Raw genomic sequence first — 22919 nt, 5'->3', positions numbered from 1 at the left:
TCCTGCTGGCTCTTCTTATATTGAAGTCACTTTGTCTTTGGGCTTAGATGCAGGTGATATGAAAAATTGGAGGGTTCATTCGGGAGAAACTTAATTACTTTCGTATAACCGTATATAAGAGTGACCATAACTTAATTACTTTCGATGTAAATTTTGATTGTCCTATAGGGGGGTTGAAGGTTTTGGGACCATTTCCCAGCCTATGGAAATTCAGTTGAATTTTGAAGAGGATCTTTATTACTCGATTGATACAGGTGTATTTGTATGTACAGCGAAGTAGGTAAAGGATTCACTGGAACGAGCTAGGTCGAGTTCCTGAAGCTCACTGGCATCTGGGGACGATGCACTGGTTTATAAAGGTGTTGCTTGAGCAACGCGTAGCTGGGCTGGTGAGATCACGTTCTGGAAGATTCCGACGGGGTCGAGGTCTTCCTTTGTGTTCGATGCTCGATGCGTAGTTGCGCAGCTCCTTGGGATTTCCCGTGTACTCGTGATTGCGTATCTGGAGCGAGTCGAACCGCCTTTATGGGTAAGCTGGACGAAGTATTTCGGCCACGGCTAACTTTCGTGTACGAGAAGAGGACACGATGATGTCATTTGTACAGATTAAGTTCGATGAGGGAAATGGTGATATCACAAGTCGTGCTATATCTCTACAGTCCTATTAATTATGTGTCTGGTTTGCCCATACCTTTTCGTAACGGCACAAATCTATCGTGGATAAATTTCAAATCTCGTCTCTTTAATTTCTTTGACGGTCATTCTGCTTAAAACAGTTGCCATGATTTCTGTGCTTCCGATTTGTGTGCTTCTGTAATTAACCTTGCTACTATTAATATGGCACAAGATGTCTTTGGTAGAGTTGGTGCTGTAGGTAGGCGCTCTACTCCTTGGTGGAATGACTACCTTGCATCCCTTAAATCCTTCGTCAAAAGGGCTACACGTAAATTACGCTCGGCTAAGCGTCGTGGTGTTGGTCCAGATTTGTTAATGCCCCTCGGTATCGAGGTTAGAAGAGCTTCTGCACTTTTTAAGCGTCAAAATTAGCTGTCCAAAAAAAAAGCTTGGGAGAATTTTGTTAACTCGCAAGCAGGGTCGGGACCTTGGGGTCCAGCGCATAAGGCCATCGCTAGGGACTCCGCTTTTATTATGTGTGTAGTTCGTAGTCCTCTTGATGGTCACCTTGCTTTATCTAGTAGTCAAGCGGTAAATAACCTTGTGAATGCACTTATCCCTGTTGATCGCTTTGATAATGATCTACCTGCTCACGTTCGTATCCGTAATTTTGCTTCTTATGTTACTGAACTTAGTTGCTATGAAGACCTTCCGACTTCGGAGGAAGTCAGTGCGATTTTTAATAGCCTAGGTCGGGGTAAAGCTCCTGGAGTTGATATGATAGGCGGAGATATTGCCAGAGCCGTTTGGTCGGTGGGTAGTTTTGAACTTCTCAATGTTTATAGGAATTGTTTTAAATTTGGAACCTTCCCTAGTTGCTGGAAGGTTGGGAAATTGATTGTTATTAAGAAGCATAATACTGACAGACTAGCTAGTGACCCTAAGGCTTATCGCCCAATCAGTTTGTTACCTATTTTTGGGAAGGTCCTAGAGAGGCTAATTTCGAGTCGGCTCAGTAGTTTCATTGACGATAACTCTGTTTTACCCAATGGTCAATTTGGATTAAGATCGGGCAAGTCTACTGTTGATGCAATTCGCTGTGTCTTGAGGGAGTCTTTGGACGCTCTATCCAAGTATGTAGTTGTTGTTTTGTTGGACGTTGCTGGAGCGTTTAATAATGCCTGATGGCCCATGCTATTGATCAAGTTGCGTCTGCTGGGACTGCATCCGAATTAACTATGCTTACTGCAGAGTTACTTGTCGGATAGGAAATTGGTTTTCGAACTCGGTGGACAGGTTAGTTTCAGGGATCTCTCTATTGGATGTCCACAGGGCTCCGTTTGGGGACCTATCCTTTGGAACATTCTCGTCAATGACCTTTTTACAATCAATTTACCGGAGGGTTGCAGGTTGGTTGCGTACGCTGATGACATCGTGTTATTAACGCACGCAAAGTCCCGTGTTGAGCTGGAATTGAAAGCTACTGCGGCACTTCACCTTCTAGACAATTGGGCCATAATTAACAAACTTTCTTTCTCGCCCTCTAAGTCCAAGTGCTTATTAACAAAGGGTTCTCTTGTTAGAGCCCCTAATATCAACCTCAGAGACTGTAAGATCAAATTTGTCAATGAGTCCACTTATTTGGGTGTTGTTCTCGATGTCAGGCTTTCATTCAATGGTCATATTGGGAGAACATTAGATAAAGCTAAGGTTTCCTTTGGTCGTATTGGTGGTCTCTGTGGTCGCTCATGGGATTTAGGTTTTCATGACAAACGCTTGGTGTTCGATGCTGTGTTTGTGAACTCTTTCACGTATGCATCTAGCATTTGGAGTAATCGTGTCGAATTAAAGACGGTCTGTCGTACATTAAATAGTGGTCAGCGTTTTCCTCTGATCGCTCTTACCCAGGCTTATCGCACTGCGTCTACAGACTCACTACAGATTCTTGCGGGTACATTGCCACTTGACTTGATCGTCCAAATAAGAGCTGCTCGGGAAAAACTTCGTTCTTAGGTTAGATGCTACCGTCTCGGGTGTCCTTTTCCGTACTCCTTATCAATCACAGTGCGATGACCCACAATTCTGGCGAAGTTTGAAGTCTGATATTTTAAATTGTGCTATTTTGGCTTGGCAACTTAGATGGGATTGTTCCTCCAAAGGTAGATTTGTTTTTTCTGAGGGTCACTTCGCGCCTTGAGCGTGATTTGCTATCGCCCAGTTTTGGACCAGTCAATTTTTGACTGGTCATGGCCACTTTAACGGCAAGCTCGCATCTATGGGCTTGGTATCTGAGTCCTTTTGTCCGTGTTCTTTTCCGGAGCAGGATGCAGATCACATTCTGTGGTCCTCTCCTGGGACGGAGACTGAGAGGAGGGTTTTGCTGGACAGCATCAGGGGTTCTCTCATTGGCCCCCTGCATCATGGGGATCTAATAATGAATAAAGCATCGTTTAGAGCTTTCGAAAACTTCGCGGAATGCTTTGGGAAGCTGTGTTCCCCTGAATGTTACTACTCCACTTGATTGCAAAAGCATTTATGAGTTGATTTTTATTTTTTTTTATTCTGTGAATGTATGTGTGTGTGTGAGTGTGCGTTTGCTGTTTAAGTGTATATATGTATTTGTGGTTTGTGTGTGTGTGTGTGTGTGTGTGTGTGTGTGTGTGTGTGTGTGTGTTTGTGGGCGTGGGCGTGTGTGTGTGCGTGCTTATGCACACATAAACATACATACATACATGTATTTTTACTTGAGGTGTGCGTGCTTTCGCACGGCGCATTTCAGGTATTTTTTCCTAACGCATGCGCGCTTTATGTGTTCATGCGTTGTTGTTTATTTTCTACTTGGTTATATACAGTGCGGTTTTTTTATTAGAACAGTGATGTGCGGTTGTTCTTGTGCGATATTCATGAACAACCGTCTCGTTCTCCGACGAAAGGGTCTCTTAGACTGTATTCGTTGGGGGGGGGGGGGGGGGTGGCCTCATGTTGAGGGCTTTAAGGGTCAAATTCCTTGACCTTTAAAGTGGGCTTAGTCGATTCCAGCCACTTCGAGAAACTTCCAGAACATATCCGCTTCATCAACATAACCATTTATACACTTGTATACCCATAACTACTGTTCCGACCAAGTCTTCATGGTCAGCTTTCGTGGCGTTACGACCAAAGGAGCCGTTTTGGAGGGAGATCGGCGCCGAGCGCGCGTCCCCGCCTGCTATTCGTTTTCCGCTTCGGTCGAGTGAACATCTCTGTTCGCTACCGAGTTTGTTCCCACCACCGAGTCCCGATCAGCTCAGCCTGGATCGGCAGACGATACTGGAAGTACAGCTTCAGTATACGTCCGGTGAGAAGTGAGGAAATCCTGGTCTTTCTTCGTCGAAGTCAGATCACGTAGCCACGTGGTTGAGTGAGGTTATCATAACCTCTTGAACACGTGCGCGCTAATTTCAAGTCGGACTCCCCCCCCCCCTTTTTTGCCCCCTGCTTGATCTCTGGGTATATATATATATATATATATATATATATATATATATATATATATATATATATATATATATATATATATATATATATAAAATACAGTTACCATACAAACAGAATTATAACCTGTTTTCATTACTATTCAATTTCCCGCCTTTGTCCCGTATCACCCTCACTTACGCACACTGTACGAGAGAGAGAGAGATATACATCGAGCCGAGCCGACAGCAGCAGAGACCAGACCGCAGACGACGACCTGTAGATCCCTTGGAGGAAACCAGCCCCGCCCACGCTTACCACGAGCTTCTACGAAACCGACTTCCGGGGTGCTCTCGAGTTGAACATCCCTGGAGTCTGTACAACTACTTATATAATAAAACAATTTATTTCAACAAAACAAACCGTGTTTCGTTTGGCCGGGATACGGTCAACATCCATACCCTCGCCTACAATTTATTCAAACATACAACCGTATTTCCACTACTGGACACGTCAGATCCACACAGACGAATCTGTCTCAAAACAACATGGTGGCTGGTTATGAGATACATCACAACTCTAGCCAGTCCCCATAACAATATTTTTATTTTTATAATTTGAATTTAAAAAGATGCTTAGTTCAAAAGGCGTCATTTTTCGTTTTATGATAATTTTAAACGTAATAAGTATATCGGTAAATGTCTTGTTGTAAATAAACTGTATAGGTACGTATAATAATTGCGCACCGTTTTAATCACGGCACGGCAATACTCGAGTACTCTCACACAGCAGCCAATGACAGTGGCCAGCGGGTCCACTACCAGCGGCAAGTGAGCCGAGAAGGTCCACCTCGTCTGTAAACTCGGCTTTTATCGAAAGTAAAGGAGCAACGAACCAACATGGCCGAGTTAGTCCCAACTCGCAGGATGGTGACCGAAACTCCACCATGGTTGGGTGATCATTGGTCACAAAGCGCTCCCCCAAAAGTCACTTAAATCTCTATTACGGAACATCTGGCAGCCGAAAAGTCCATCATACTAACGAAAACTCGAATGCCAAATATTCCACATTTGCGGTTTCATAGCAAAAATTGTCTTTGTGACCATCGCAATGTAACTAATAATCCAATTACCCTCGACCATATCGTAGAGCCACCACAATTTCAATTAAACAAATATCCGTACTAAAAATTATCAAATCATTGCAAACAATGTTGATTGTCTATTTATAATGGCAAAATAAAAATATAGTGAGAAAATAATGGTCGGATTTGTGGATATTACTAGTATATCTGTGCAGAAATGTCAAAGTGACAGTTTACGTTTGACGTTTATAGGCTCGTGGTGGAGTGAAAGTGAATTAGTATTTTAATAATAATAATTGCATAAGATGTCTTCATCTTCTTTCTTGCCATGGAAATTCCTTCGACACTTGTATGCAAAGAGTCCAAAAGAGAACGCGATGAGTAAAACACACCATCAGGTTGCCATCATAGTAAATACATCTAGACAGAAAATATGTATTCTAGGTTTACACGACAGAATTGACGAATTCGCACGCTGAAACTTCGCCACACGATCTTATCAACTCGGTCTCTGGAAATTTCGCCGCACTTCTAGTGAGTGGCCGAATCGTAAGTCAATCCGGTTTTTTTATGTACATTTATATATGGCTATATACGAAGCACTTTATATTTATACATATAACACTTTACTTTTATGTGGATTGGCGATCCTCCCGATGTCTGGCCAATTGGACGATCAGATTAGAGTCTGTTGTTGGCCTCTTGCAAATGTTGCTACATCCAGACCAACCGAACAGTAAGCCCATTTCATATCTATTTACAATATTATAAATCATATAATTAATGTAATTTACAATCATGTGGATTGATTTCAGGTCGACAGCTACAATATGTATCTACCGACTTTATCAAAATTATTGTTGAGATAAACGATGAAAATTTTGATTTTACGTTTTCTTGACGCACGTTTTCCACCAGTTCCATCAATGAAAATCCAAAATTCGTGTCTTTCGATACGGCCTAATAAAGACTTTTCCGGTCAGCTTTATTATGAACATCCTAAATGTAGCTAGTCACCGCAGTAGAGATACATATCTTGTTATAATCAAATTTTAAATAAAACTCATTAATTCAAGAAAAGTATTTTTATTTCGATAGTTTAAAGATTTTACAAGATAACATCACCTTGTATAGGTCTTACCTATAAAGTCTTAATTTTTTAAATTGCTTATTGCATGTAACACTCACTTGAATACAATAGCAAGCAAATATTAAATAAGAATAACAACATCAATATAATAAGAGTGAAGATGTCATTGAATCATATCAATATGAAACATTATGACTAAAAACTTAATGGTAAATATGGAATCATAAATGTATGTTAAATTTTACGGTGGCATCAGTAGTCCCGTAGATCAAAAATCTTAAGCTATGTTTATTTAAAAGAAGATGGACCAATCATTCTACAGAAAAATTTCTTGGGAGGGTCTTATCTTGGATGGGCCTTACTTTGGAATGTTAGAAACAAAATATGTATTCTGTTATGTTAAATATGCTTAGCATAATATTACGTAATACATTCATAATACTCATCCGTCCTCACCGCTTACGTTCAAAAATCGCATTATTACTTTCTACATTTTTCGGTCATACATTCTTTATTTTATTAAAATTATCCAAACGCTTTAATGTTATAATACTAATACACTCAGAACTTAGATTTAAAATGTGAAGGGCAATTAGCTTATAGACTTGGATAGCATATTCTAAGTTTCTTACTGTATTGTATACTTGTTACAAAAATATTATTGAAAATCTATAACGTCGTATGGCAATATTAATGCTTGCACTCCGGTCCTTGGAATGCTGAGACTTTTACGGGCTATCCATTCTTCACATCTCGGATCATACTCACAGACATCGTCTAAAGATTTTTGTGCAACTGTTCCCCCTAAAACAATTAAGATTAAATTAAAAATTGAAGAAAGAGATAGTATAAGGTAGAAAGTATAGCACTTTTGAGTAATTATGAATAAAAACGTAAAATAAGAGTTGTCGATTTAATTTCATTCTCTGGAATTCATATCTGTAGTGTTGAAAATGGCCACATGTAGAGTTCGTTCAACGAGAGAAGAAAATTGAGACAGTGTGCGTGCCCGGGTGTACAGATATCGTTAGTCTGCCGATACGAATCCACGCCTTTTTTGCTTCTTGGTAGACGCGTGGCTTGACAGTGACGGTGGTTACAAAGTTCCCGAGATTTTCTCGAAATTATAAATAATAAATGCGTTCTGGGATATTGAAAAAATGAAACAATCCATAGGGTTTACGGGCAAGCGCACTACTCTTCACAGTCCAGACAGAAAAAAAATGTCCGATGACAGAAAATTGTTACAAGAGAAAATGTGCATTGTATATAAAAGAATCACATTTTTAAGATCAATAGCTCGATTTAGAGCAGAAGGTAGACCAATCGTGTATACCGATGAAACATATGTATATACATTCAACACACAACACAAGTCAATGACGTGGAGAGATTCTTCGGAAAGTGGCATTATATGTAAATCCGGCATCCAAAGGAGCAGGATTTATAATTGTACACGCCGGTACAGAACGAGGCTTTGTTCCAAATGCCTGTCATCAAAGAACCGGAGATTATCACCATGAAATGAACTTCGACAATTATAAGAAATGGATAACCGAAAAGTTGATTCCAAATTTGGAACCGAATTCTGTTGTGGGTGATAGATAATGGATCTTATTTTTGACCCTAGATTCCTAAAAAGATATTATAAAGCAGTGGTTGACATAAAAAAATATTTATTTTGACCCGCAGAGCTTTATAAATTAGTATTGGAGCATAAATGTCGACAGAAAAAGTATGTTATAGACTCTAAGGTCACCCCAATTTCAGCTGGAACTCAATCCAATTGAAAAGATATGGGAAGTAATTAAGGGATGTGTGGCTTGGAGAAACATCGAGATGACAATGAACAGTGTAAAAGAACTTGTGGTTGAAAAAATTGCATATTTAAAGATGTGTGGAAAAATGTTTGTAACCATGTTTTATATTTTATATTTTTATTTGCAATTTTTGCATTTGTATTTTTTATTGGATGTTTTTGAATTATTATAATATTATTGAAGTATTGTTTAGAAAAGATTAATTCAAGTTGATTAGTAGTGTTTTTGGAGCTCAGTACGATACTGGAATTTGAATGTTCATTTATTCATTTATTGCCCACAAAAGGAATGATGAGTCGAGTATTATTTATAAAAAAAAGTATCCAGAAATATCTAGATATTTTATGGTATAGAAGAAACACATGATAAAAGGATCAATTATGACTACTCTAAAACCCTTTATGAAAAAATTTGCTGTAATACTATATACAAAATCTCACCTATGAGAAACAGTTTGTTTTGAGAGAAAATAAGTGCGGCTCCTGATCTCGCACTCGGCAACTCAGAAAAACTAGTCCACACGTTGGCTACAGGATCGAATGATTCCATACTTAGGAGATGACGTATTCGATTACCGATGATGCTGCAAAAGCCACCGCCGACGTATAACTTGCCATTGATTGTCACGCTCTAAAAACGATAAATTATAAGTATTGATGAATATATATATATATATATATATATATATATATATATATATATATATATATATATATATATATATATATATGTGTGTATGTATGTATATGCTGACTGTGTTTACTGTCAGTTTAAGACATTTGATGAGAATATAATCAGAATCTGGCCTTATATTCACAACTCCATGAATGATTCAAGTAATTTATATGGTGACTATCATCTGATATTATAGGGACTATATGTCTGAAATGTCTTTCTACCCAAATGGCTGATTGGAGGTCTTCAATTTAATTTAATATTTATCAACGAAATACCACTTATGCCTTATATTAACATTTCCATGAATGATTCAAATTTTACTAGTCTATAGGACTTTCAAACCAAGCAGCTGATTGGGAGTCTTCAATTTAATTTAATATCTATCAACGTACGACTTATGGAATTCGAAATCGCCAAAAACCATAAACTGACAGCGAAACAAGCTTAAATTCTAGTTTCCATTTACCGAGTGATTTGCTCTTTTCTGGATCATGGGCGTGCAATATATCCATTTATTGGTTTTTGGTGAGTACATTTGTACTAGGTCGGTGCAATAAATCTTTAAGTTGATAGTTCTTAAGCCACCTGTCAGATATATATTATCGTTGATGACGGATACACCGGGATGAATACTTATCGTGAGCATATGAGCGATATTTTTTTTCCAGATCTGCTTCTCGCTGTTCCACCTGTTCAGAGATTTGATTTTAGATAGGGATTACTATTTTATAACAGTTAAAGTCTTAGATTTTACCTCTCCACTGTCGTCAATGCAGTTTTATAATCACTAAAACCGCCGATGACGTACACGTCAGTAGATGAATCGTCTGAAATTGTTGCCACTTGAAAGTTGAATCGTGGTCCATTTAATGATTTCAATTCGTGAATCTGGCCATCCTTTAAATCTATATATATTACCTACAAACGATAAAGATAAATTATTTCGATTATACTATAAATATGTATTTCTATCTATATTATGTAGGTATATATTTCTACAATATTAGTTTATAAAATAAATAATTGATTTGATCTACATGTGAATAGTATTCCGCCACTTGGATTTTGTTATAGGATATCAAACTCTAACTTATAGCTAGTCAACTAGATGTAACGTAATTAATTATACCTATCTAAAAATTTGTTACATGTAGATCAAAATATTGGTGAACTACATCACATCAGTAATTTGGTAATTACTAATTTGCACATTAGTTATTAGGGTCCAATTTACAACACGTTTAAAAATGAATTGAATCATACTTCGCTAAGAGGTACCCCGATTATCGCTTTGAATATTCTTATCGGTCTGCATCCACCGATGATTAATATCCAATCGTTAACAACGACTGAACCGAACCTCGCACGGTCGATATTTAGGTTTTTTGATTGGGTCCACGTATTTCTGACTCCATCGTAGATATCGATAGTACTGGACGCCTAAAAACATGTACATATTCAATTTAAATTTATACTCATTTCAGTTAACTTGGCAGTCAGAAGGAAAATATACGATTCTTATTCATCAGCAAAATGTTACCCAAATTTTATATATATATATATATATATATATATATATATATATATATATATATATATATATATATATATATATATATATATTTACTATGAATCTTCTAGAGTTTAGAAGATGAAGTCTAGAGTTTTCCAATTGCTGATGGTAAGTCAAATAGGGTATAGCATTTATACACCATACTCACGTCTGTGAATTCAGAGTCACCAATGACTGCCAGTTTTGCTCTCCCCATGCGATATTTGGGTTTGCTGAGATGATTGGGTATCATCATTTCATAAACAGCTCGATTGAGGTTGATCATACATTCTTCGAATGGATCGCATAATTCCACAACTTCAAGGAGGAAAAACTGAAAATAAAAATTAATATACTATAATGTTATATAATAATAAAAATCATGTAATAATAATATTATAAATGTATATAACATTACTATAGAGTGATAGAAAAATACGTCAGTGATAGGGAAACACAAAATTATTTACCTCCATGGACAACAATTTTAGCCTCACTGATATTAGCATATCTATTAATTTTTTTTTACGATTCTTTTCGTCAAAATTGATCCAAAGTCTCACAGCATGGAAGACTTCTTCTTCGGAAGACACATTTAATCGATCTGATCTCAAAATTTTCAATACGAGAGAATCCGATAAACGACAGAACTCTGGCGTTTTGTACAACTGAAATATGTGTAAATATAAATTATTTATTTTTAATTAAGAAATAATACTATTTTTTACAATCGACACTACTCACAATCCCAAAATTATCAATAATAAAATCCATCGCTTTTTGCTCTAAACTTTCTAAAGGTGTCAACATCCCCATAATATTCGATAGATCCATAGCTTGGTTCAGGCGAATCTCGTCGATGTCCAATATGCAACAGTTAATTTCGTGAAGTGTGCATCCACTTACCGAAAAACAAAATCATTTATCAACGATTATCGAAATTTATTTATATATTTATACCAGGAAGGCCTAGCAGGTAAACCCCATGGGCCTTCCTGGCCAATAATAATTACATATACACAAAAATATACATACACGTACACTCATTTGCAAATATATACACAAATACATATTTAATAAGTCGGGAATAAAAATTAATTCATTACTCAAACTTCTAGAATTAACCCTCCCGCCAGCCAAAAAACTTAAGTTCTTTTGCAAGTTTGAAAAAAATTAACTAATTATATGAGGTGATTCACTGGGAGGAAAATATAAAACGCATATTAAAAGAGAAAAATTATTTAGGCGAATATCAACCCAAACATGTTCACCGATGGTATTGAGCTGATCAAAAAGGCAAACAGATTGAACACTAACAGCTCGTAGAACCAGAAGAACTCCCCCGCCTCTGCTGCAACGATCCCTCCGAAAAACTATGTATGTATCTCTCATCGAATAATTCACCATTCCGTGAAATGAAACGATATATACATATAATACACGTATTTTAGTAGTATAAGGAGCGTTTATAAAAATATAGCGAATATAAAATTTAAAGGGGCCTAAATGCAAGTGCACACAACTCACCTCAAGCACGAGCAATCTTCGACTAAGCAAAATGAATAATTTTATTTGTAAAGAATTGTAAGACGATAATGTATGGCGCCTGCAGCGTGTGCAGTTTTAGTTGCGAATTAAAAAATTGCACATTTTTCACGCCATCCAGACCATCGCTCGCAGAAAACACCTTATTTACATATGAGTATATTTACAATTTTTGCAATTGCTTTGCAACAATAAGTTTTATTGTTGACTGTTGATAAAGCTCCAATCTCGACCCAACGCTTTTCAACTCGTACAATGTATGTATGTAAGTAGGAACACACACGACGTTCCTTTTCACACGAACTCCTTCAATTCCAAATGCATTAGCGGATCCAGATAATAGTCAAGTGGGTGGGTGTGGGGGGGCATTCAAATATTATTAAAATTACTGGGCAATAAAATTGGCGACTTACTTTTGACATTAAAATATGGAGAATGTTCACTTTTATCTTGCAGTAAGCTTAGTTCATCTACCTCGATAGTTCTCAAACTTTTATGCCCATGGACCTCTTATTTAAGCCTAAACCTGACCATAAACACCCAAGTGAAAGAACTCTACATAACTGCATAATAGACAAATTATAAAATAGATTTTGATGTCTTGAATGGAAAATGGTGAGGATTAACAAAAAAAATTTATTTAAAGTAATATTTGTTGAAATTGTAATTTTTATTATTTAATTATCACAAAATAAAAAAACAAATTTTTTTCAATGAGATGGGTGAACCTGATGGTATGATAAGAGATTATTTATGTTTGACTTTATGTTTGTGTGTAACATTCTTACTAAGTCTCCACGAGCACTTATTTCCAGTGGTTTCTTTTTTCACAAGGTTTATATTAGTTTCATGAGTGATGAGGTTCATAACTGCTCCAAATCCACGTTATACTAAATAGGAAGACGGGAAACCAATCAACAGCTTCTGCAAATCTTCATCTCGTTTTCGCAATTTTATAAGATTTGAAGACGGAGAACATTCTTCTATACAAAAGTGTTTGTATAGAAAAATTTTGCCAACAAACGCAGATATTATATTTCACTTATAGCTTTTATTGAGTTTCATTGATCACCTTACAGCTTCAAATTGGTTTTGTTAAATTTGTCATATAAGCTATGTAAATTTACATATATATGTCATTTTTATGAGCAGATTTCTGTATCCTAGTATGTACAGTGTTTTTGTAATAAGAATTTGTGGGATCCTCGTTCAAACACTGGTTTTAGTTCCTCATTTTTGGATATTTCAATAAATTGCCCCTGTCCTGGAATAGATACATCTGAGTTTGTGAAAAATAATCTCTCATTTATGGCATTCCTTTTGATTTTATTTACTGCTCTAATGACATAATCTAGTGAGCTATATAAGCGTTCAATAAGATCACAATGAACAAATAATACATTCAGTATAGCTTGTTTTAAGCATGCCAGAAAGCTCGGTGTCGTTGCCGTAGCACCGTCAGTAGCAACGGATTTTTAATTATTATAACTTTCATAATAATGAAAATGTCTCAACTGCCAACTCATTTCTTTCATCCGAAAATATTCTCTCCACATTGGCATAGTTTTATTAAACATGATTTCTGTTCAATATGCTTGGTATCTTTAAAAAACTTCAGCCATTTCTCTTCTATACTCAATTTCAGCGTTGTCTCCCAGTTTTCGTTGGTATTATTTTTATTTAAATAATCTTTTAAATATACGAACTGGTTGAAAAGAAGCTCATTGTTTCCAACATCGATGTTCCTTACTTGCAAATATTCAACGGTTCGTTCTATTTCCCTCCATTAAGGAACTTGCTTGAGAGTCATCCAATCGAAAGCATTAAATTTTTTGAATGATTGGGACCACTTATCAATGTATTTCACAGCAGTGTTAAAGAAATCGACAGTCTGTTTTTCGAAAGTTTCCACTTTGGCATTGTTTCCAGAATCAAGCTTTAAGAGATTCAAGATTTTTTTATCTTGCTCATATGTCGTTTTGTCTCTTCTAATAAAGACTTTACTTCCAGGACTGTGATGTTTGATTTTTCTATTTTTTTGATTTGAGATTCAAATGTATTGAGCTGTGAATGCAAGAAGCAAAAATAAGCTTCACTCATTGGATCATCAAAAAAATCTTTAAGGGCTTTTGGTGGTCTGTCTTCATTAGCAAAAAAATCTTTTAATGACTACCACAGATTCAATATTCTTTCAATTGTAGGTAAAAGTGATAACCACCTAGTCCCAACGTAGGATAATAAGTTTTGGTAGGCAACACCAACATATTCACAAAAGCCTTTGAGTTTTTCAGTCCTCACAGTGTATTACAATATAATTATAAATTTGGTTCTGTTTAAATTTTTATAATTTTTTTTACTCTTTTTTAATTTTTGTTACACGGTACTAATACTAACGGTGTCTACTAATATGTATTCTATATGCTGTTTCTTTTTTAAATAAGCGCCTTTTTGACAGATAAAGATTGTACCTCTTGTTGTACATCTGGTTCAACATATACATAACTATACATTGTATTATTAAAGGTCTTGTCTTGTTGGTCACCAAATCACCTCACCACCGACTTGCCCTGAATTATTAGATCTAGAGCAGAGGTTCCCAAAATGGTCCGTAGGGACCTCCGGGGGTCGGTGAGGACTGCCAGGGGGTCCCTGACAGGAAGAAAAAAAATGGGGGTCCACGGACCGGAATCAATGGAATCAAAATTAATCAAAATAATGCGGGTTTAAATACACAGTACAAGAAGAATTGATTGGATTAAGTACAAACGAAGAACGTGAGGTACAGTTTAGAAAGGGTTACCAGCAGTTCTGGCTGCAGAAAGATATCCCTGTTTTTTATCCTGTATTGTGGGCTTTCGCAAGAAAGTTTTTGATAGCATTTCCTTCTTCGTACCTCGTGGAAAGAGGTTTATATATATAATATTATATATTGAATTTCCTAAATAATAATATATTTATATATTTATCATTGTTGCAACTGAAGCCACGAATGCAACAAAACTGCTCGTGCAAGATTTATGGCCGACCGGAATTGTTTTCCGACGTTTCCGAAAAAACTATATTAATGGGGGACAAAACAATAACAATTGTCAGCTATAATTGTCGCTCTTTTCGACGTACTGAATCCTACATTTCCAAACTATGTAATGAGGCCGACGTTATTTTGTTACAAGAAACATGGTTTTTAGAATTTGAAACTGTATACTTGAGAAGATTCCATCCATCATTTGAAGGCACTGGTACATCTGCAGTGGACAGCGGTAATGGACCTTTAGTTGGACGTCCCTATGGTGGTGTTGGTATATTGTACAAAAAAACTTTTACAGTCACCCAAATTGACCTTCATAATCCGAGGTTACTTTGCATTAAACTTCAGCAAGGTGATATTGAATTGTTAATTATTAATGTACTAGCTGTATTACCCGGCTTCGCTCAGTGTTTATAATATAAACCGCTTAAACATGACTAAGCTAAATTAATTAAAAAAAAAAAAAATTTAAAAATTTAAAAAAAAAATTAAAAAAAAAAATTAAAAAAAAAATAAAAAAAAAATAAAAAAAAATCAAAAAAAAAAATCAAAAAAAAAAATTTAAAAAATCAAAAAAAAAATCAAATTTTTTTTTTTGCCTTCTAGGGCTTCGCCCTCGGCACCCCCCTGAGCCTTTGCCTTCTAGGGCTTCGCCCCTCCACGCCCCATGAGCAATTGCCGTTTAGGGCTTCGCCCCCATGATCAGTTGCCTTTTAGGGCTTCGCCCCTCCGCGCCCCCATGATTCAAAGCCGTCTAGGGCTTCGCCCCCCTTAGTTAATGCCTTTTAGGGCTTCGCCCCCCGCGCCCCCAAGATTAATTGCCGTTTAGGGCTTCGCCCCCCTTAGTTAATGCCTTTTAGGGCTTCGCCCCTCCGCACCCCCATGATTAAATGCCGTCTAGGGCTTCGACCCCCTAGTTAATGCCTTTTAGGGCTTCGCCCCCCGCGCCCCCAAGATTAATTGCCGTTTAGGGCTTCGCCCCCCTTAGCTAATGCCTTTTAGGGCTTCGCCCCTCCGCGCCCCCATGATTAACTGCCGTTTAGGGCTTCGCCCCCCTTAACTAATGCCTTTTGGGGCTTCGCCCCTCCGCACCCTCATGATTAAATGCCGTCTAGGGCTTCGCCCCCATGATCAGTTGCCGATAAGGGTTCCCCCCCCCCACGTCCCCATGGTTAAATGCCGTCTAGGGCTTCGCCCCCATGATCAGTTGCCTTTTAGGGCTTCGCCCCTCCACGTCCCCATGGTTAAATGCCGTCTAGGGCTTCGCCCCCATGATCAGTTGCCTTTTAGGGCTTCGCCCCTCCGCGCCCCCATGATTAACTGCCGTTTAGGGCTTCGCCGCCCTTAACTAATGCCTTTTGGGGCTTCGCCCCTCCGCACCCTCATGATTAAATGCCGTCTAGGGCTTCGCCCCCATGATCAGTTGCCGATAAGGGCTTCGCCCCTCCACGTCCCCATGGTTAATTGCCGTCTAGGGCTTCGCCCCCATTATCAGTTGCCTTTTAGGGCTTCGCCCCTCCGCGCCCCCATTATTAAATGCCGTTTAGGGCTTCGCCCCCCTTAGTTAATGCCTTTTAGGGCTTCGCCCCTCCACGTCCCCATGGTTAATTGCCGTCTAGGGCTTCGCCCCCATGATCAATTGCCGATAAGGGCTTCGCCCCTCCACGTCCCCATGGTTAAATGCCGTCTAGGGCTTCGCCCCCATGATCTGTTGCCTTTTAGGGCTTCGCCCCTCCGCGCCCCCATGATTAACTGCCGTTTAGGGCTTCGCCGCCCTTAACTAATGCCTTTTGGGGCTTCGCCCCTCCGCACCCTCATGATTAAATGCCGTCTAGGGCTTCGCCCCCATGATCAGTTGCCGATAAGGGCTTCGCCCCTCCACGTCCCCATGGTTAATTGCCGTCTAGGGCTTCGCCCCCATTATCAGTTGCCTTTTAGGGCTTCGCCCCTCCGCGCCCCCATTATTAAATGCCGTTTAGGGCTTCGCCCCCCATAATTAATGCCTTTTGGGGCTTCGCCCCTCCGCACCCTCATGATTAAATGCCGCCTAGGGCTTCGCCCCCCTTAGTTAATGCCTATTAGGGCTTCGCCCCTCCGCGCCCCCATGATTAAATGCCGTCAAGGGCTTCGCCCCCATGATCAGTTGCCGTTTAGGGCTTCGCCTCATAAGGCTGCGCCCCCTTCGGGGCCCCATGAGGCTGCGCCCCCTTCGGGGCCCCATGGGGCTGCGCCCCCTTGCGCTCCCTTCGGGGCCCCATGCGGCTAAGCTCCATAAGGCGGCGCCCCATAAGGCGGCGCCCCATAAGGCGGCGCCCCATAAGGCAGCGCCCCATAAGGCGGCGCCCCATATGGCGGCGCCCCATAAGGCTGCGCCCCATAAGACAGCGCCCCATAAGGCGGCGCCCCATAAGGCAGCGCCCCATGAGGCTGCGCCCCCCTGCGCCCCCTTCAGGGCCCCATGGGGCTGCGCCCCATGAGGCTGCGCCCCCTTTGGGGCCCAATGAGGCTGCACCCCCTTCGGGGCCCCATGAGGCTGCGCCCCCTTCGGGACGGCATGCGGCTAAGCTCAATAAGGCGGCGCCCCATAAGACTGCGCCCCATAAGACAGCGCCCCATAAGGCTACGCCCCATGAGGCTGCGTCCCCCTGCGCCCCCCTGCGCCCCCCTGCGCCCCCTTCGGGGCCCCATGGGGCTACACCCCATGAGGCTGCGCCCCCTTTGGGGCCCCATGGGGCTGCGCCCCCTTGCGCCCCCTTCGGGGCCCCATGTGGCTAAGCTCCATAAGGCGGCGCCCCATAAGGCGGCGCCCCATAAGGCGGCGCCCCATAAGGCTGCGCCCCTAAGGCTGCGCCCCATAAGACAGCGCCCCATAAGGCTGCGCCCCATAAGGTTGCGCCCCATAAGGCTGCGGCCGATAAGGCTGTGCCCCATAAAGCTGCGCCCTCCGGGCCCCCTTCGGGGCCCCACGGGGCTGCGCCCCTTGTGGCGCCCCTGGCGGGGCCCCATGAAGCTACTCGCGAAACGAATAAAACAAATCGGCGCCCATGGATCGAAAAAAAAAAAAAATCGAATCACGTGTTCGATGACGTCACCGATCTACGGACGACGACCAAGGATATTTACATACATACAAAGTCTCTTTCCAAATTATCGATTAGAAGATAAAGAAGATATATGCCGACGGCAAAACCAGAAAACTTTGAAGATTTTACTACTTGCTTGGGCATTGTTAATGCCGCTATCGAAGATCATAGTCACTTGAATTTTATTGTCATGGGTGATTTTAATGCTCATCCTGGCTCTTTATTTTGGAACGAACTACTATCCTTCTGTGAAGAAAATCATTTGAGGATTCAAGATTATGCGTGTCTTCCATCTGATACATTTACATATGTTAGTGACGCACACGGCTCCTTACGGTGGTTGGATCACTGTATCACATCTGAAGGAATTTTAGGATCCATTCAAGATTTTAAAGTCCACACTGACGTAGTATGGTCAGATCATCGTCCGCTTTTTGTTATAATTGCTTCGAATGGTCTGAATCGTTCGAGACCATATCACAATTATCGTCATCGCGACATTGCAACTTGGATGCCACGCAACCCTTCCGACATAATTGCATATTCACTAGAAATAATTAACTCTTTGGATCGTATTGTATGTGATAATAATCTTCAAAATTGCAATTTGAGAAAATGCACTGATACTGAGCATAGGACTTCCATTAATTACCTCTATCATTCGATTGTAGATGTGTTGAGAAATGCCGCTTCGACATCATTTTCTTCACCAACGCATCAGTATAATGATAAGAGGTTTAAGGTGGTTCCTGGTTGGAACGATCAGGTAGCGGCACGCTACCTAGATTCGAGGAACTCATTTATAGAATGGGTCGCAGCGGGTCGCCCTTCTACAGGAGAAATTGCCGACCGACGTCGTCATGCTAGGCATGTTTTTAAAATTGCACTGAAGGTATGTCAACGCAACGCTAATCAAAGTGTTATGGACAAGATAGCTCTATATCATAGAAATAAAGACTTCAAGCAATTTTGGAATGCTACAAATGCTATTTTAGCAGTAAACAGTACTATCCCGGTACATATTAATGGAATCTACAACCATCGGAGTATTGCCAATATGTTTAGCAAGCATTTCAAAGAGTCTGTTTCGGATTTGATGGGCAGGGCTGATATGGTTATGTCTATCTCAGAAGATTCGTTTTTCGTCATAACTGGCGAAGAAGTTGAAACTGCGTTAAGGTCAATATCTGGAGGGAAAGCAACTGGTTGGGACAGCATTAGTACGGATCATGTTCTGCATAGTGGTAAGAATTTCTTCATCATATTAGCAAGGCTTTTCAATGTGATGATTTTGCATGAACATGTACCTGAAGAGTTTTCAAGGACGACTATTGTTCCTGTCCTCAAGTCATCAAAGCTTGATGCTTCAGTCATTGACAGCTATCGTCCTATTGCTCTAGCCACCATTTTATCTAAAATTCTAGAGAAGATATTGAGTTGCAGATTAAGTGGCTACCTTTTGTCAGCTGATGAGCAGTTTGGATTCAAGAAGCACTCGTCGACGGACATGGCCATCTACACTTTAAAACAGGTAGTGGATTTTTATACATCGCGAAAAACTTCCGTATACGTCTGTTTTCTAGACTTATCCAAGGCCTTCGATCGAGTGGATCATGATCTACTTTGGTCCAAACTGTTAAAAAGGGGAGCTCCAAGTCAAATCGTGAGGTTTTTAGCATCCTGGCACCGGAATCAGTTCAGCCATGTACGCTGGGGGAATTCATACTCTGATCCCGCTTCTTTGAAGTGCGGGGTTAGACAGGGTGGGTCAATGTCTCCTGGCTTATTCAACCTTTACATGGATGAACTTTCACATCGCCTTCGACAGACTGGAGTTGGTTGCCACATAGGAGGAATATGCAGTAACCACATCAGCTATGCGGATGACATGGTGATCTTGGCGCCTTCTCCGTCAGCTCTGAATCGCCTCCTGGAAGTTTGCTCGAGTTATGCTGCAGAACATAATATGCGGTATAATACGAGTAAATCCATGGTATTGATTTTCCGATACGGTCGAGGTCCTCATTTCGTCCCCAACATTATTTTAGATGGGCGTAATCTTGAAACTGTTAGGGAAGTCAAGTATCTGGGACACTTGCTGACGGAGGATCTATCTGATGACCGTGACATCGAAAGACAAAGAAGAGCCATTTGTGTAAGGGCAAATATGCTGGCTAGACGATTTTTCCACTCCAGTGTAGAGGTTAAGAGACAATTATTTATGTCCTTTTGTACTAGCCTCTATACTGGTGAATTATGGACCAGATACAAGCGGGAGACGATAAGGAAGATAAAGGTACAATACAACAACTGTTACCGTGCTCTTTTCGGGTTACCTAGGAGCTGTAGCGCGTCGCAAATGTTTGTAGAAGGGCATGTGCCTCATTTTGAAGCCATTCTCAGGATGAGAGCGGCCTCTCTACGTCTTCGTATATTTTTATCGCCTAATTGTCTTCTTGCTGCTGCATCTTCTCATTTGCATTCTTCATTGTATGTTCGATGGATGGGACTGCTACACCGACCGCCTTGAATAGACATAAAATTATTATTATTTATTATTATTAGACTTATTTATTATTATTTATTTATTATTATTTATTTATTATTATTTATTTATTATAATTATTATTATTATTATTTATTATTATTATTATTTATTATTATTATTATTTATTATCAGTAATATTTATATATTTACTTATGTATTTATTTATTTATTTTTTGTTAACTATTTTTCAATACTTTTTTTTTATTATCTATATATTATTTATATGGGCGTTGGGGATTGCACTATTCTCCTCATCGTCTGGAATAAAAGCTATTATTATTATTATTATTATATATATATATATATATATATATATATATATATATATATATATATATATATATATATATATATATATATATATATATATATATATATATATATATGTATGTATATATATATATATATATATATATATATATATATATATATATATATATATATATATATATATATATATATATATATATATATATATATATATATATATATGTATATAGATATATATATATATATATATATATATATATATATATATATATATATATATATATATATATATATATATATATATATATATATATATATATATATATATATATATATATATATATATATATATATATATATATATATATATATATATATATATATATATATATATATATATATATATATATATATATATATATATTGTAAAGTTATTAAGAGAGACGCCCCGTAGACCGGTGACGTCATGGTGACGCCGACCAATGGTGGAGTCGGGCGTTGCGGCCAATGGCTGCACCAGACTCCTTGACCAATGATAATACGTGTATGCGCTGAGCGCTCTATGATATAAGTATGGTACGCTCTCGATCGGTGGCATCCGGATCCTGACCTCCACCGGACGAGCAGCAATAAAGACTTGGAACCTGCCTGCGTGTTTTCTTGTACCTCGACCTGACTCCACTTACCTCTGAATACTCTTCACTGGTGTCAGAAGTGGGATCTACATGGTTGAGACAAGGAGCCACAAAGGTGCGGATTCAGGATCTTCATCGCTTCCGGAAGAAATGGAGCCGAATCGAGAACAAAGCCCTGGGGAGCCGAGCAACGGAGGACGGAGACGGAAGGAGCCGGGAACACGGAGGAGCCGAGGAGCCGGGAGGAGTCGAGGAGTCGGGAGGAGCTGAGGAGCCGGGTGTCGAGGAGCCAGGTTCCAAGGACACCGGAGCCGAGCTACAAGGAGCTAAGCCAGGGAATGGCGAGCTGCCAAGAGCAGGTCCAGTCCCTGCAAAACACCTTCGCCACGTTTTTGCAGTCCTGGGAGAAGTCTGCGACACCAACGCAGCCGAAAGCCGACGTACATCCAGAATCACCGAGGAGAGCAGAGGTATGTTACGAGGACAGGCGGACCACACAGCGAGACAGGTACGGGGTGCGGCAACATTCCCACCGGTACGACTACACCACGTTCGACGGTACTGAACGGTGGAAGGACTTCCTTAACCACTTCGAGTTTGCTGCACGGCTGAACAAGGAGACGACGAACCTGGAGGACCGACTGTGCTGCCAACTCCGAGGTGCGGCCACCATTTTCGCCAGTCAGCTGCCATCGACGCTGAGCTACGACGAATTGACGGAAGAGCTGGCACAGCGCTTCAGACGACAGCAGGGCACACCGATTGCATGCCATGCGGCAGCGGAGCAGAGAAGATGGAGTGCGGAAGAACCAGCCGCAGACCACGTAGATGCGATACGAGCCCTCTGCGAAGACATGCTGGAGGGCGTCCACACGAACGCCGAAGCAGTCGAACGCATGACCGTGTGCATAGCGGCGAACTCCTTCACGTACCCCAGTCTACGGGCCAAACTTGGCGCGCTCCGGATCACCCCGACTACAGCGGACGTGATAACCAGAGCCGACGCAACACGACAAGCCATCATATTCGAAGCGAAGGAACAACGGTCGGCACAACCAATGTCGAGAACAGTACGTCCCGACGCGGGAGCGTTCAGACCATCTCGACCGGCCGTGCGACCCCCACGATGGGTGTCATCGGACCAGACAGCGCGACCAGCCACTACCACTCCAACGTGCTGGAACTGCGGACAAACGGGACACATTAGCCGGTTGTGCCGTAAGAAGAGGGTCTGGAAGCTGGAGCCAACGAACGACGAGGATGAAGACGACGACGAGGAGGCGGCTTCGGGAAACGAGCAGTGATCGGCCTGTTACGGGTCAGACCGATCACCGGTGCACGCAAAACACCCGGAGTGAACAAACTGGACGCCAGCGGCACGGCCGGCTCGTTTGTCGTGAAAGGAGAGATTGGAGGGGTGCCGTTTCGAATGGTGGGGGACACCGGGGCGTGCATCACGGTGATCAACCCGGAACTGTTCGCGAAGATCTCTCCTAAGGATTACACCGTCGTGAAGGG

General features: G+C 40.4%; 1 protein-coding gene across 1 annotated transcript; it reads right to left on the bottom strand.

The window, feature by feature from the left end:
- Nucleotides 1-6224: 6224 nt before the first annotated feature.
- Nucleotides 6225-12314, bottom strand: LOC143921735 (kelch-like protein 24). Its single transcript, XM_077445110.1, has 9 exons — nucleotides 12251-12314; nucleotides 11037-11193; nucleotides 10763-10960; nucleotides 10462-10626; nucleotides 10004-10180; nucleotides 9495-9658; nucleotides 9207-9429; nucleotides 8503-8692; nucleotides 6225-7046 (listed from the first exon to the last, which is right to left on the bottom strand). The coding sequence occupies exons 2-9, from the start codon at nucleotides 11124-11126 to the stop codon at nucleotides 6901-6903; spliced, it is 1353 nt and encodes a 450-aa protein (XP_077301236.1). The 5' UTR covers nucleotides 11127-11193; nucleotides 12251-12314; the 3' UTR covers nucleotides 6225-6900.
- Between the last annotated feature and the right edge of the window lie 10605 nt (nucleotides 12315-22919).

Source organism: Arctopsyche grandis, chromosome 2 (genome assembly GCF_051622035.1).
Source record: "Arctopsyche grandis isolate Sample6627 chromosome 2, ASM5162203v2, whole genome shotgun sequence".
NCBI lineage: Eukaryota > Metazoa > Arthropoda > Insecta > Trichoptera > Hydropsychidae > Arctopsyche > Arctopsyche grandis.
Note: the sequence above shows the minus strand (reverse complement) of the source record. Positions and strands in the feature narration are given on the sequence as shown.